Here is a 15614-nt window from a genome sequence, read left to right as displayed (position 1 = left end):
TTGGCCTCTCGTGGGCTTGCTTGTTTCTTCCTCTCCTTTCCTCAGGGAAATGAGGCTTCCCCAGGCTTTGCGGTAAATGGCTTCGTCCCCTTGTTTTGTGTCATGATGGTACCAGGGAGTCTTCACAGAGCACTTGTTGCCTCCCAGGGTTTCCACACAGGGGATCTGTAACTCTCTAGGTTGGAAATCTGCTCAGGCCTTGCATAGAACCCCAGGGCCTTCCGCTCTTCTCTGTCTTCAGGAAGTGGTCTCCTTAGCCTCGCTCGATCTCCAGAGCCCACACACCAGCCCTGGCTAGTCCTTGGGTCACTTTGACCAGTTTTTTTTTTTTTTTTTTTTTTTTTGCAGTACACGGGCCTATCACTGCTGTGGCCTCTCCCATTGCGGAGTGCAGGCTCCGGACGCGCAGGCTCAGTGGCCATGGCTCACGGGCCCAGCCGCTCTGCGGCATGTGGGATCCTCCCGGACCGGGGCACGAACCCACGTCCCCTGCGTCGGCAGGCGGACTCTCAACCACTGTGCCGCCAGGGAAGCCCCGAGCATTTCTGATGGCCCACATTTGTTCGTGTACACCAGCACAGACTTGGGACAGTCACTCCAACAAAGCTCTCTTTGACCTTCCCCATGTTTCTAAATTTTATTGTGGTAATTTATACATAACATAAAATTTACCATTTTAATCATGTTTAAGTGCACAGTTCAGTGGCATTAAGGGCATTCACACTGTTGTGTAACTATCCCCACCCTCCATCTCCAGAATGTTTTCATCTTCCCAAACTGAAATTCTGTCCGCATAAATACTAACTCCCCGTCCCCCAGCCCCTGTTTACCACCATCCCACTTTCTGTCTATGAATTGCCTACTCTAGGGACCTCCTATACGTGGAATCACACAATATTTGTCCTTTTGTGTGTGGCTTATGTCACTTAGCATAACGTCCCCAGGGTTCATCCACGTTGTAGCATGTGATGGCATTTCCTTCCTGTTTCACAGCTGAATAACGTTCCATTGTACGGATAGACCACCTTTTGTTTATCTACCCATCTGTCGTGGGACACTTGGTTTGTTCCCTTTCCATGTTTTAGAGTGACCTTGAAAGAAGACCTGTATTCACTTTAATTTCCTTTTGCTGACTCTCCATTATACACCCTTTCCCCACCATAGCCTTCCACCCCCTTCCTTCTTTCATATTCTGTTCGTCTGTGGAGAGTCCAGTTGGGTGGTGTCCGTGTCCAGGAGGCCCCACGGGGGGTGGGTGGAAGCACCTGGGGAACCTGCTACAAATAGAAGTGTGGGTGATTGGGGGCCACGTTTGGGGGGCCGGGAGGAGCAGTGGGGATCGGACACCTTGTCGGGGAGGACAAGCCAGGGACCATGGTGTTAAAATGGGGCCCAGGGGAAGGGCCTCTCTGGTGCAGGGAAGGGTTTGCACAGAGGAGCACATGCTCCAGATGTGGAGCCAAGTGTGCAGAGGAGGCCCTGGTCCTGCTCCTGCCGCTCCACGCTTGGTGCCCATGCTGTCTCTTACCACTCCCCACCCCCGATCTCTGCCCGATCAGGCCTAGCGTGGATCAAACCATCCTTACCTCTCTTTATTAGCCCCTCTGAGATAGGCAGACTTTTTATTTTTATCTTTTAAAGAATTCTTCCAAACTTGAGAAAGGAGAGCGGAAGGAGAATGTATGGAATAAAAATTACGAACGGAATAAAGCTTCTAATGTATAGGTTTGGGTTTCTTGAGATCTCAGGAAAGGCTTTGAAGCTCGCACCTGATCCCAAATCTTTTTTCTAAGATAACCAGCCTCTCCATCCAAAGAACTCTTACAACGCAGAAGCTCCATGCTTGGTTTCCCTTTCCTGGCTGCTGTCCTGTCTCACAGGCTCCAGGAGCCGATCAGCCTGACTATCTCTCCAGGTCGGGGGGTGGGAGATGCAGGTTCTGGGGTCCTGCCACGTGGGTGGTACTTTGGCTCTGGTCCTTACTCGCTGCGGCACTTTGGGCAGCTTCCCCAGTCTCTCTAAGCCTCATCTGCCATTTCAAAGTGGGATCGTAAAGGACCAATTTCATAGGGTTACCGTGAGACTTAAGAGATATGATATACATGATGGGCTAAGTGCCTGGAAATATAGTCATTAAAGCTCAATAAATGTTAGTGGGGGAAGCCCTTTGGATTCAAGCCTTTCAGCTTCCTTGGGGGTCTCTGCCTCTGACTCCTGGTCTAAGGGGCTGGCTGGGGGAAGGACATGTGAAGGATCCAGCCCTTTGGGGGCGTGTCCACCTCCTGTACATCCTCTGCGGACTTGCTCTGGTGGGAAGGAGGAGTCCGGACAGAGGCCCACTGCACACTGCAGCTGGGCTGGGGCTGGTTCACACTGGTTCCTGAACTTGGCACCTTTGTCAAGCAGTGTCTGCAGCCCAGGGCTGCCTGAGGTGTGAGGGCAGGACATCCTTTTCTGGCCTGTGGGGTCTCTCAGTCCTGCCCTCCCCACTGAAGCCCACTCTCACTCCATCTGCAGGCTCCATCTCGGTGAACAGCCGCAGCACGCCATTCTTGGCCACCGGCGAGAGCGAGATTCTGGACCTGGAGAGCGAGCTGTACCTGGGCGGCCTACCTGAAGGTGGGCGGGTGGACCTGCCCCTGCCCCCAGAGGTGTGGACGGCGGCGCTCCGGGCTGGCTACGTGGGTTGCGTGCGGGACCTCTTCATAGACGGGCGTAGCCGAGACCTCCGGGGCCTGGCTGAGGCGCAGGCGGCTGTGGGCGTCGCCCCCTTCTGCTCCCGGGAGACGCTGAAGCAGTGTAACTCCGCTCCCTGCCGCAATGGCGGCATCTGTCGAGAGGGCTGGAACCGCTTCGTCTGTGACTGCGTCGGGACCGGCTTTCTGGGGCGGGTCTGTGAGAGAGGTGAGGCTGGCCGTCATCCCAGTGCCCCCTGCCCATCCCTGTGCCCCTCGTAGACCAGCCCTGGGCCTGCCATCCCTGCACTGATTCTCTGGGTCTTCTCTCTCCCTCCACTGACCTCTGCCTGTCCCCCCCCCCCTTCTCCCTCCCCCCACTCCTGGGGCAGAGGCCACGGTCCTGAGCTACGATGGCTCCATGTACATGAAGATCGTGCTGCCCAGCGCCGTGCACACGGAGGCGGAGGACGTGTCTCTGCGCTTCATGTCTCAGCGGGCCTACGGGCTCATGATGGCCACCACCTCCAGGGAGTCAGCTGACACCCTGCGCCTGGAGCTGGACGGGGGCCAGATGAAGCTCACCGTCAACCTCGGTAACCGCCCTGCCCGCGCCCCTGGCCCCTTCCCCGACCCTGCCTCTCACCCACACCCCCTCTGTCTGGAGAAGTTGGTGGTGGTGCCAGTGAGAGATTGGTGGTGGGGAGGCGCCAGCCCTGGTCAGAGCCCCTGAGAACTTCGTCCCAGAGAGGAGGCACAGTGTAGGGCGATGCCTCGCGCTCGGCGGCACTGTGGGGAGGGGGACCCCGAATGTGTCTGGGGTGTGACAGCCACCCTCCCGGGGAGCTCCTGGGTCTCGGAGGCATCTGTTCCGCACGTGCACATGTAAGGACGTAGCTCATTCCTGGTTGTCAGCTCATCCACTTGCTCATACGTTGGTTCATTCCTTCGTGAAGCATCGCAGACACCGACTGGTGCTCAGCCCAAGCTCAGTGCAGTGGCAGATCGGGAGACAGGAGGACCCAGCCCTCACACAGCCGCCCTCGTCTGCTCTGCGTTTAGAGAGCCGTGTGTGTGTATGTGCGTGTGTGTGTGTGTGTGTGTGTGTGTGTGTGTGTGTGTGTAAGATGCACAAGGGGACATGTCATCTTCCCCTTGTCTGCTTTCACATGTGAGTTCCCATAGCTGCCCGTTTTATAGATTGTGAAATCCATCTACTGACCTGTCCAGCATCACAAAGCTATAGTGATGGTCAGGGAAGACCCCGGACTCAAACGCAGGCCATTTGCCCCGAGGTTTGGTGCTTTCCTCATTGCCTCTAACAGAGCTGGGGGGTGGAGGGGCATCAGGGGCCCTTGCCACCTGAAGGCTCGATGCCTCTGCCCCTGCCCTGTGCCTCCTGCCCCGGGCACAGCTCCACTTCACCTGGCAGTCCCCGGGGCATCCATGTGGTGGGACCGTGAGACCTGTTGGACTCTCCGTGGGCTTCAGCTCTTGTGGGCAGGGTCAGAAGGAAAACAGCAGGGCTACTCATTCATCTGACATTTATGGGACACCTTCTTAGTGCCAGTGTGTTCTGAACCTGGGGCTACAGTAGTGACTAAGGTGAGGTCCCACCATCATGGAGCTTTCAGTCAGGGGAACCCTGGAAGCTAGAGGGCCTAAGCTGCCCAGGCTGGGGTCACATCTGTCCCTTTCAGGCTAGCCTTTGAGCGTATAGAAGTGTAGCACCCAAGGGCCTGTCATGTGGGAAGTTCAGGCCCCTGGGGTTGCTTCTTGTATCCTGGGCCTGGAGGAGAACTTGGGCTCTTCTGAGCAGGTTAGAATGCTCAACTGGAGAGAACACAGAGCTTTGAGCTTTAAATATTTATCTGGAGTCTATCTTAACATTGGTCTCCAGGGCATTTGGGGGACAGACTGTGGCCTTTTGGGGACCCATTACCTTGCTAATAAATTTATAGTGTGTCCTTTCCCCTTTTGGCCACCTGGCCTTTGTACTCCTAGGACAAAGATTTGCTGAGTGAGGCGGGGGCTGGAGGTGGGGAGGTGTGCAGGCGGCCAGGGCCCCGGAGGTGGGGGACTTTAGGGTTCCCTGAAGCTCAGCTTCTGACCGCAATCACAGCCTACAGAGTGGGTGGGGGGTGGGTGGCAGTGGGAAGCGGGATGGGAGACACCCTTTGGCCAGCGCTCCACGGGTCTGTACAACGGCCCCTGGCACCCCTGAAATGGTCACAGGAGGAAGGCGCCAGCCCAGGACCCCGTGCGTGGCCCTGCGGTTCTCAGACTGCCCAGGTGAGGTACCCCTTCACCCTGGCACGTGTTCTCAGTGTGGTAAGCGCGTGGCTCTGTACTTGGTGGGAACACTGCAGGGGGATCTGGGGCCTTCTATTTGCAGGGAGAGCAGATGCTTCTTCCTCATTTGGACTGTCTTAGTTTCCCTGTGAAGAAGCGTGGGTTCCTTCAGGTTCGACAGGAGGCAGCAGCCTTGGCCAGGACAGTGCCCTCTGGGGGGCCCTCGGGACCTTTCACCCTCAGGATCTACCCTCTTCTTCCCATGGATATGCTTCTCTGTCTGTGTCACATAAGTATTTAGAAGTTAAGGAACAAGGTGGCCAGCAGGACAGTCCTCCCACATCTCTCGCTGCCTGCTGTGCCCGCCTCCATCCACAGAAATGCCATTTCTAACGGCTCATGACAAGCCGTGACCAAATGCTTGTTGCAGACACATCTGTCCACAGACACCAAGTGATGTGTGTACAGGGAGGCGTGTGACCTCTGTGTGAACCACACAAGCACACAGGTGGTCCACACCCAGCCACCAGCCTCAGGCTATGATGGGAAGAGCACTGGGCCTGGGGCCAGAAGATCTGGGTTCTAGCCCTGATCTCCTAGACTGCTGGGTAAGTCATTTCCCCTCTCTGAGCCTCTGTTTTTGTCTGTAAAGTGGGGATACGGATCCTCACGCTGCCTCTTTTCTGTGGTGGTTTTGAGGCTTAAATGGAATAGTGGGAGTGAAGACGTTATATAGATGCAAGCCACGCACATAAAGACAGACCCAGCCGACTGGAAGGGAAATCGTACTGGGACAGGGACCTAAGCTTAGAGCCAGGCCTGGGACTTGCTTCCACATCGCATGACCCAAGCTGGCCCCACCTCAGGAGCCCCATTCTGATCCCCATCCTTGCTACCCAGGGCCTGCTCCACCGAGGCCCCGGTCCTGGTCCGGACTTGCTGCTGGAGGATGGAGAGGAGCCTGGCGGGCTTTGTCTTTGGCCTTGTGGTCCCATCCTGTAGTGAGGGAAGCCAGGCTCCCAAAGGCAGCTGTGCAGCATGTCAGGGGCTCACTGGAATGACGCAGACTTGGTCCTGAAGAGAGCGGAGCTGCCCCTGGCCATGTGGCAGGAGGAGGCGCTCAGTGCCAACCTCAGGCGCCTGGGTGTTTGCTGGGCTGGAGAGGGCCGAGAAGGCCTAAGGCTGCTGCCTCCATCCAGGCAGAGGTGCCAGAGAAGCCGGTTGTGCCTCCTGCCCCGGCCCCAGCCTCCACCACGTACACCAACGCTGAGCCAGTTCCCGGAGCTCTGCTGTCTACGGGCCCTGAGCAGGGTGGTTGGTCTCTGTCCTTAGAGGACCGTAGAGTCCCTGGATTCTTCACCCTGTTCCAGTGTGACCTGGGTTCCTGGGTTCCTTCTACCTTGGGCGTGGCCTTTGGGGCCAGTGCCCAGCCTGGCCTGTCCCTCATCACCCCCCTGGAGTTGCCTTTCTCTAGGTGTGCCCGTTGGCAATCCCAGTTCCTAGTGAGGATGACATGAACGGCTCATTGTAACTGAAGAATCTCCAAGCCGGAGGGGCCCTCAGAAGGCACCTCCTTCAGCCCGCCCCCGTGGGTGCATCCTCTGTGCCTTCCCCCACCAATGGGAGGCTCTCCACCTCTGTTCAGATGCCTTCCGTGTCAGGAGCATCCCATCTCTGAGATGACCACCTCAGTGATTCTAATCTCTGGGTTGTTCTTCCCTGGTGGAAGCTTCCCTTTCTGAAATTCCTACTTGTGGACCTAGTTCTGCCCTCTTGAGCTGTACAGAGCAAGCCTGACTCTCATTTGTGTTGTAAGCCAGGCTAAATGCACATTACATTCCAAAGCCCTTTAATCTCTGGGACCATGAGACGGTGCCTTGTTCCCATGGGGGGCTGTTCAGTAGGTCTTGAGCGCCTTCTGAGGCTGGGCTGCTGGGGAGATGGCTGTGAACGAGGGCTGCGCCGGAGTGCATGCTGCCACTCTGTGGTGTCACCTCCAAGACTCCAGCCAGCGGGCTCCGGAGGCTTCTTGCATTGGAGCCTTCGTTCTCTCTCCCCCACCTCCAGTCCTTGGGGCCTGGGTGGGGGGCAGGTGGGCTGCAGAAAGAGAAGCCTGGCTTCTTTTCCTGAGCTCCTTTCCATGCAGATGACTTTTTCCCACCAGTCTTATCACACATTCATACCGTCACCCTGGTCTCCATGTCCTGCCAGGACCTTGGTGGGTCTCTGCAGACCAATCGCTTCTGTCCATTTGCCGAACGTGAGGCGTAGGTTTCTAGCCAACAGATTAGCAGTTACAGCTCCCTGAGCTGCACTCTGGTTGGGTGTGGGCACCAGAGGGCAGTTTCTCCCACTTACTCACAGTTCCCGGCTTTCCCCTGGGATGGTGCTGCCTGCTTCCTGGGGGCCCATCTTCAAGGGGAGTTTGCTCCCCTTAAGCCCCCCCTGGAGTAGTGGCTCCTGCGGGTGGGGTCACTGCAAGGGGGTGGGCCTGGAGCTGACACCTCTTCTCTGGACAGATGGACCCCCCCCCCCCCGGTGCTCCCCTGCTGGGGAGGGGAAGAACTGTGCTCCTCTCTAGACCTCTTCTCCAACAGGGGATCGGCCTGCCTTTCCAGCCCTCTTTTTTCTTTTTTGGACCCTTCATTGGTGAAGACTCTGCTGGCCCTGAGAGAGCCCCCGTGACCTGACTCCAGGCCTGGCACCCCTGCCCTCACCCCGACATCCTCCCCTTCCCACTCTGTCCAGCTCCTCCTTCCCTCTGCTCGCCCTTTCTTCCTCTTTTCTCTCTGCATCCTCTCCACTTCCTTCCTCTCCCTATGACTTCCGACTTGCCCCTGTATCTGCCCCTTGACCTCCCTCTGCCTCTCCCTTGGTGCCAGCCTGTGGCTCAAGGTCCCGGCTGCTCCCCCCACTCTTCTGCTGCGGTTGACAACGCGTGTGGGGCTCAGCTGTACTGCCCGAGGGGCCCATGCCCCCAGAGCCACAGGGGAATCTTTCACCTCTGCTGCAGGAACCTTCAGGGCCCAGGGGGTGCCAGGTGCCCCCACCCCTCTTTGCCTCCTGGGCCTTGTGGGCAGAGCCTGTTCCGGGAGGAGCCACAGGATGGCAGGATATTGCTGTTAACAGAGGCCTGGAACTTGCCCCTGTCTGAGAGGCAAGGGCCAGCCCAGTGGACACCTTTTTTTTCTCCCAGCTTAGGATCCTCTTGTTCAAGCCCCTCAGCTCACAGGGAGAGAAGAGATTTGCCCGCAGTCACATGATGAGATTCGGACCCAGCGTTTCTGCCTCTTCCTGCAGGACCTTCTGCAGCCCCAAGCTGTCTGGGTCTGATGGAGCAGGACAGGCGTCCAAAGGGCCCTAAGCCCCAATTTCACAGGACGCTAGTGCTCTATTTCCTCCGCAAGGCTGGCTGACTCACATGGGGTGGGTAATGTATCCCACCAGGGGTGTGGCCAGAGGCCCTGGGGCTCTGGGCTGCAGCTCTGTGTAGACAGTGTGCTTTCTGAGCCCATGGGGCCCTCCGAGCCTGGAGTTGCCGGATAGAAATGCTGGGGCTGGGGAAGGGACAGGAGACTTTGCTTATGGTAACTTCTTGTCCCCGAAGTCCTCAGGAGTCATACATTGGGGGCCTCGGTGTCTTCGTCTGTGAGCCCCTGGCCCTTCCCTAGGAAAACGGATTAATACTAGTTCCTCTTCAGGGTGAAGGACCACCTTGGTCCCCAAGGACAGCCTGGCATCCTCCAGGTTAGGAAGGGTAGCAAGAAGGTTCCTGTAGGGGTGGTGCTAGCCCCCTGGGACTTTGGGAGGTGTGTGGCCACGGGAAGGGGGCCCTGGGGCAGACTCCTCCATTTAGCTCAGAGCCCAGAGGGCACGGGGTGATGCGTCACAGCCTGGGCTCTGAGCAGGGAGTTGTCCCAGAGCAGGGGGTGCAGGGGCTCTGGCCCTCCCCGCCCGTCTCCCTCTCAGAGATGGGGAGATGTCGGGTTGGTCAAGCCCTCGGTCCCCCTCACTGATCCCCTGTACGACTGGGATTCCCAAGGTGCCCATCTCCCTCAGACATGAGAGGCCTGGGCCCCTCTAAGAAGGGAGATGTAAACCTTCTTCCCATCACCTGGCTGCCCCGCCTCCCAGCTCTGGGGAGGGTTGGAGCCCTCTTGGGGGAAGGAGGGAGAGGGGTCCAACTGAGGAAGGGGAGAAGGCACCTGAGCACGCGTGGTCCCCAGAAAGTGGCCCTGGGAGGAACCCCCGCCCGCAGATACCCCTCCCTGTGAAGGATGTAAAAAAAAAAAAAAAAAACAAACAAAAAAAACTTGTTCTGCCTTTTTGTCTCCCCTCCCCCTCTGCCCGCCCCATGGCCCCCCCAGACTGCCTGCGCGTCGGCTGCGCACCCAGTAAGTGGCTTCCCTCTTCTTCTGCAGAGCCCCAGGGGGCCTGGGATTCTGGACTCTGGGATTTGGGGAGGGATGGTGGGGGAGGAGAAGGTTTCATGGCTAGCTTGTGTGGGGCTTGGGCAGTGGGTATGGAGAGGGGAGCTGGAGTGGTGGGGGTGAGGGTGTTAGGGTCGTGGAGGGCAGAATGAGCCCAAGGAAGCTGACCCAGGGGCAGCTGGTGGAGGGTCCGGGTCAGCATGTTCACCGGGACCGGGAGAAGGAAGGCCCAGAAACTTCAAGTCACCTCACATCCTCTGGAGGGTGGGGCAAAGGCTTGGTGGCACCTACAGCAGGATGGCTGGAGGGAGCCGGAGATGGGCTGGGACATCCTGCTGCATCTCCAGAGGTGGCCACAAGGGGGAGGGCGGGGCACACAGGAAAGAAGATGAGGGCTGGAGGTGAGCAGGAGGTGAGCTTGGCCAGGGCTTCAAAGCTCAACCCCCACCGCCCCTGTTTGGGGTGGGGGGCGAGATTCTGCCAAAGGGGGCTCTCTCAGAGGTGACAGTGAGGGTCGCAGCAGGGGTGAGATGGAGAGCGGGTGTGGACAATTCTGAGCACCCCAGTGTGCCTGGATTCAATGCTCTGTCTCTGAGAGTGTCTGCATGGTGTGCCCTGAGGTCACGTAAGAGAGCACAGGGACGTGGCAGCCACAGGCAGAGAGGGTGTGTACGTACCGTGGCTCTGGTGTGTGTTTGGCACGTGTGTGCGCATGCATGGTGAACCCTGTCCCTGCTGGCAATAGCACTGGGGGGCCCAGGTGTAACCTGGGGGTGCTGCAAATGGACTGCAGCACCATTCTAAAGCTACACGTTTTTAGCCTTGGGAGTGGTTAATCCAGGTCCTGAATAAATGGCCCTAATTCCTAAGAAACATTCTGCTCTCTGGTCAGGCTGGATGTGCTGTGTATATGGTTGCGTGTCTGGGTGTGTGGAATTAACCAGGCATGTGCAGAAAGGTCACGTTGGGTTCCTCTGGGTGGGGAGCTGTGTGTCTGTGTGCTTTCACTGCCAGCAGTGAGTCTGTGGGTGCACATTCACATTTGGGTGCGTGGTAAGGCTCAGTAGTTTTGGAAGTTTTAGGCCTATGTACATATGCTGGGACTTTAGCTGCTGGCTACACACACTGACGCCTGAAGGTCCTTAGGAGATGTGGGGAGGAGTATGTTGGTGCAGGTGTGAGTCTCTGCGTGCAGAGTCTTAGGGCACAGCTCCAGAGGCACCGCGCCATTCACACCGTATTCTTTTCGAACAGCACCCTTGGATGTTGCGCGAAGTGTGGCAAGACTGAGCGTGTCTGTGTTTATGACTGGGTGTGTAAAGTCTCTGTGTGTGTGTGGGTGTGTGTACCTGTGTGCATAGGTGCGTGCAGTGGTGAGGCTCTGTGTGCCCAGGGTGGTACGTGAAGCCATATGCGAGCGGGTGGAGGTGCCATGCTCACTCCCCCCTTGGTGCCGCAGGTAAAGGCCCCGAGACGCTCTTTGCGGGGCACAAGCTCAATGACAATGAGTGGCACACGGTGAGGGTGGTGCGGCGTGGCAAGAGCCTGCAGCTGTCAGTGGACAACGTGACCGTGGAGGGTAGGTGGTCTGCGGCCCCATTCTTGGTGACCACTACCTGGGGCAGCATTCTGGCAAGCTGCCAGTGCCACTGGTATATCATGGGCTCCTGGACCCCAGGGACCATTTCAACTCCCCGCAGGCAGCTTTGCCCCGCAAGCCTGTCGGCCCTGGCCTAAAGAGTCCCACAACTCCCCCAGACCCAGGAGCTGTGCTTGCTGCCAGCACCCACTGCGAGGGTTTGCCGATGTCTCTCCCATGTGGCCCTTGAGTGGAGGGGAGGCTCCTGGGGACCCAATGATCCTACGATCTGGGCTCCAAAGCCACGTCCCCATCTCTGTCTCCTGTCCCGAGCAGGACAGATGGCAGGAGCTCACACGCGGCTGGAGTTCCACAACATTGAGACAGGCATCATGACGGAGCGGCGTTTCATCTCTGTGGTGCCCTCCAACTTCATCGGGCACCTGAGCGGGCTGGTGTTCAATGGCCAGCCCTACATGGACCAGTGCAAGGACGGTGACATCACCTACTGCGAGCTCAATGCTCGCTTTGGCCTGCGTGCCATCGTGGCTGACCCCGTCACCTTCAAGAGTCGCAGCAGTTACCTGGCACTCGCCACGCTCCAAGCCTACGCCTCCATGCACCTCTTCTTCCAGTTCAAGACTACAGCCCCCGACGGGCTCCTCCTGTTCAACTCGGGCAATGGCAACGACTTCATTGTCATCGAGCTGGTCAAGGGGTGAGGTGCTGGGCACTACACCACTGTCAAGGACGTGGTTCCCCCCCACCCGCCATGACCAAGATGCAGCTCCCCCAGCCACTGGCTGAGATGTCCAATCCCCCAGACCACAGGTCAAGGTTCAGGTCTGCCCCCCACCAGCCAAGATGGAGAAGCAGCACCCTGTCCTCCACCCTGGTGACCCCCCCCCCCCCATTACTTCCTTGCCAGGGATTTCCCAGTCATATCTGTCCTCCATTCGCTGTCCTGGCTCAGGCAGAAGACAGGGCTGTGTCCCTCTGGCCTCTCTTGCCTGAGAGGTCCCCGCCCTAGAGCAGCTCTGTCCCTGCCCCCAGAGGACCCTGCTGCCCTCACAGATCTCTCCCCCCACCAGCTTCTCTTCTGAGCCTGCCCCCGGAGCCAGGTCCTCTGTGGCCTTCCCTGCCCGCATCCGCCCATGACGGGACTTCACACCAGAGTCCTCGTGTCTATGAGGTCTCCCTCTCCACCCCTTCTGCTTACAGCTCCCAGCCCCACCGCAGCTATAGCTCCTCCTTTCCCCACCTTCCCAGCATCGGCCCCACCTTGACCCAGTGTCTCCTCCCTACTGTGGGGCAGGTACATCCACTACGTGTTTGACCTGGGGAATGGCCCGTCCTTGATGAAGGGGAACTCAGACAAACCAGTCAATGACAACCAGTGGCACAACGTGGTGGTGTCCAGGGACCCCGGCAACGTGCACACGCTCCAGATCGACTCCCGCACTGTCACTCAGCACTCCAGTGGCGCCCGAAACCTCGATCTCAAAGGTGGGGCCTGGGGCCTCTGCAGAAGGCCTGGCCCTACCCCAGATGCCCCCTCGGCCCCAGCAAGATCACCCCTGACCTGGGATGCTCTTTCACGCGCGTGATTCTCCCCCTGCCCCCACCCATGGTTTCCCTCGCTCTTTCCTGTTCTCCACTGTGTCCAGCCTGACATCTTCCCGTCAAAGTTCTGCTCAGCTCCCATGCGAGGCTGCCCTCCCAACACTGAAAGCCTGGTTGCAGGTTGTGTCTGTCTCACGGGGAGCCTGGTGGCCTCACTCTAGAGCTAGGAGTAGGCAGCTGCGCCTTCTGAAGACCTCTTGGCCCTCCAGGGTTGAGAAGTCTGCATTGGTTGGGGGCTGGAGAGAGAATAGTGTCCTGGCAGATGCCTCCCTGCTGGGGCAGGAGGGGGCAGTGATGTGGGGAGGAAGGAGGGGCAATAACTGGGTCCCCACATGCTGCCCTGGTCATAGCCCTTGGGCATTGGCTGGACTAGGTCTGGGAACTTTTTTGGACTCAGGGCCTCCCTGGTGGGCTCAGCGTCATACCAGGGACTTACATTCCCCAGGGTGTCTTCAGTAGCTAATGAAAGTCATTGCCTGCCCCCAGAATGGGTGGGTGGGAGAGGAGGGAAGAGGATGAGCTTAGAGACCGGGGTTTTGGCACAGGAGTGAGGACAAGGCCTGCGGCTTCTCCAGAGCCCACCGGGGTAACGTGAGCGACCCTCACATGCCCAAAGCAGCCCTCAGTCCCTTAGGGACCCCTGGTGTCAGTGCGACTGGGACTGTCCGAGCTGGGGGAGGGCCCTTAGAGACTATTCATCCCCCTCTTGGAGAGACAAATGGAAGCTTCAAGAGGCTACATGGTTTGCCCAAGGTCACAAAGTGAGCCGGCCGCAGAGTTGGAACCAGAAGCTTGGTCAGATCCAGGGCCTGACGAATGGCACAGTGCTGTCAATTCTCCCTGATGCCAGAAGGGGGCGATGTGTCTTGGATAATCCTCAGTGGCTGCAAACCCGGGGTGGTCTGGGCTGGTCTTGCATTGCACTGAGTGCAGGGCAAGGGCAGCAGGGTTGACTCATGTCTTGTTGGAGCTCTGCTAGGGGCCAGCCATGATTTTCAGGGAGTTAGGGTCTATGTGGCCAGGCAGTGATGTGTCCCTGAGGAGAACTTCCTCGTGTCACCCAGAGTCCCCAGGCCAAGCCCTAGTTGTTGTTGGAAGGTGCTGGGCTTAGAACCCCCAGGAGACAACTCAGAGCCGGGAGAGGCTGGCAGAGGCCTGAAGGAGTTCTGGGGATGGGAGACTTCAGAAGGGAGGGAGTGGGGCTGGAGGGGATCGGGCTGCACATCTATGAAAGGCCCTGATTACAGGCCGGAACTGGAATCAGATGTGTGGGAGAGAGCACGGAGCAGGTTCCTCCAGCTGCACCCCCCTTCCCGGGCATCTGGGCTTCTCTGGGAGGGGAGCAGACGGATGGCAAAGTGGAGAAGGAAGAAAGAAGAGTGGAGGGTGGGCATCTGCGGGCTGCTGCATCTCTGAGAGGAAACGAGTCCGGGATGGGACACTGTGGGGCTGCACGACCTGACAGCTGGGTGCACATGTCCTGGGAGGGCAACAGGGACCTGGGGAGCGGGATGCCGAGGTTTTGATCCCACTCCCTTTGCAGGGGAGTTGTACATTGGCGGTCTCAGCAAGAATATGTTCCACAACCTGCCCAAACTGGTGGCCTCCCGGGATGGCTTTCAGGGCTGCCTGGCCTCGGTGGACCTCAACGGGCGCCTCCCCGACCTCATCGCTGACGCCCTGCACCGCATCGGGCAGGTGGAGAGGGGCTGTGACGGTGAGTGTGGGGCGCAGAAGTCGGGTGTGACTCTGCACGCTGCAGGGGGGCCAGCGGTAGAGGCAGACCAGGGCCGCTGGGTGGCCTTCTTCTCAGGCCTCGCAGGAGCTGCCACTCTGGGGCAGAGTATGGGGGAGTCAGGGGGGTCACTTGCCCTCCCTGTTGCCTCCCACCCCAGCCACTTATCACAGTTCCAGGCCAAGACTAGCAGTCCTTGAGCTCCCCTCCATCCCCCTCCCACCCCCATCAGTTCTTGGCCCTTTCTGCCCAGCAGAACGGAGGGCAAGACCTCTCGGCCTGGCCCCGAAGCTTCCATACCTCCTGAGGCTGGAGGGGGGCTTGGCTGAGCTGGGGGTGTTCCTTCCTCCTGCTTCTTCCAGGCCCCAGCACCACCTGCACCGAAGAGTCTTGTGCCAACCAGGGCGTCTGCCTACAGCAGTGGGATGGCTTCACCTGCGACTGCACCATGACCTCCTACGGAGGCCCCGTCTGCAACGACCGTGAGTGCAGGACCGGGAGAGTTCGGGGTGCTGGGGGGAGATCCCGGCCCGTTCCCGGCCCCAGGGATGCTCCAGAGGAGGGAGGGTCTCTGAGAGCCGTGCTGCCTGCTTCCTTCTCATCCCTTCTCATCACGAGAGACTGAGGGAGCTGCTGGCTGCTGTCCCTTCTTGGGCCTGTGCAGGACTGCTGCTGCCTGCATGTCTGGGGCAAATCGTTGATAGACGGCCTCTCCTCTTCCTTCTGAGCTGGTGGGACACCGCTCCCTTCACCCCTCACCAAGGGCGTCAACCTCTGTCGCTCTCCCCATGCGATCCTGGCGATGGTCTCACAAGTCGTAGCTCACACGTACACACTGTTGCACAGGGTGGGGGGTGGGAATTGTCAACCTGCACCCCCTTTCCTCTGGTGCCCTCAGAAACGTGCAGTGGAAGCCTGGGATTTCCTGCCCAGGGTAGGCCTGCGCCCCAGAGGACGGGCTCAGGAGGGCAGGCCTCTGGAGCTGGCTTCCCTGGAAGCCGGCTGTGGTGCAGTTCCCTGGTTTTCCGCCCAGCTGCAGGGTGTCCCTTGGAGCCACAAGAACACTCCCTAGTGTCCTCACCTGGCTCTTCTCCTCCCTGGCTGGGTATCTACTGCCAGCTCGCGTATTGTTTGAGGCCCCTTCCCAGAGAGGGCAGCTTCAGCAGCAGTTTCCAGTCCCTAGTGGTTGGTGGCCAGCCTCTGGTTGAGCTTGGCAGACGGAGAGCAGTGGGGCAAGAGCGGGGGAGAGCCAACCTCCTGCTTGCAGGGGGCGGGCTGGG

The 15614-nt window shown here is 58.8% G+C and overlaps 1 protein-coding gene across 6 annotated transcripts in view; it reads left to right on the top strand.

The window, feature by feature from the left end:
* Positions 1 to 15614, top strand: part of NRXN2 (neurexin 2) — a 110306-nt gene that overhangs the window by 52068 nt on the left and 42624 nt on the right. For all 6 annotated transcript variants that reach the window (XM_032641053.1, XM_032641054.1, XM_032641055.1 and 3 more), the window contains 8 exons: positions 2518 to 2904; positions 3068 to 3271; positions 9335 to 9361; positions 10857 to 10976; positions 11313 to 11694; positions 12292 to 12482; positions 14143 to 14316; positions 14697 to 14816. In XM_032641053.1, the coding sequence (XP_032496944.1) occupies positions 2518 to 2904; positions 3068 to 3271; positions 9335 to 9361; positions 10857 to 10976; positions 11313 to 11694; positions 12292 to 12482; positions 14143 to 14316; positions 14697 to 14816 (1605 nt within the window). The remainder of the gene's footprint in view (positions 1 to 2517; positions 2905 to 3067; positions 3272 to 9334; positions 9362 to 10856; positions 10977 to 11312; positions 11695 to 12291; positions 12483 to 14142; positions 14317 to 14696; positions 14817 to 15614) is intronic.

The sequence above is a fragment of the Phocoena sinus genome, chromosome 8 (genome assembly GCF_008692025.1).
Source record: "Phocoena sinus isolate mPhoSin1 chromosome 8, mPhoSin1.pri, whole genome shotgun sequence".
In the NCBI taxonomy this organism is placed as follows: Eukaryota; Metazoa; Chordata; class Mammalia; order Artiodactyla; family Phocoenidae; genus Phocoena; species Phocoena sinus.
Note: the sequence above shows the minus strand (reverse complement) of the source record. Positions and strands in the feature narration are given on the sequence as shown.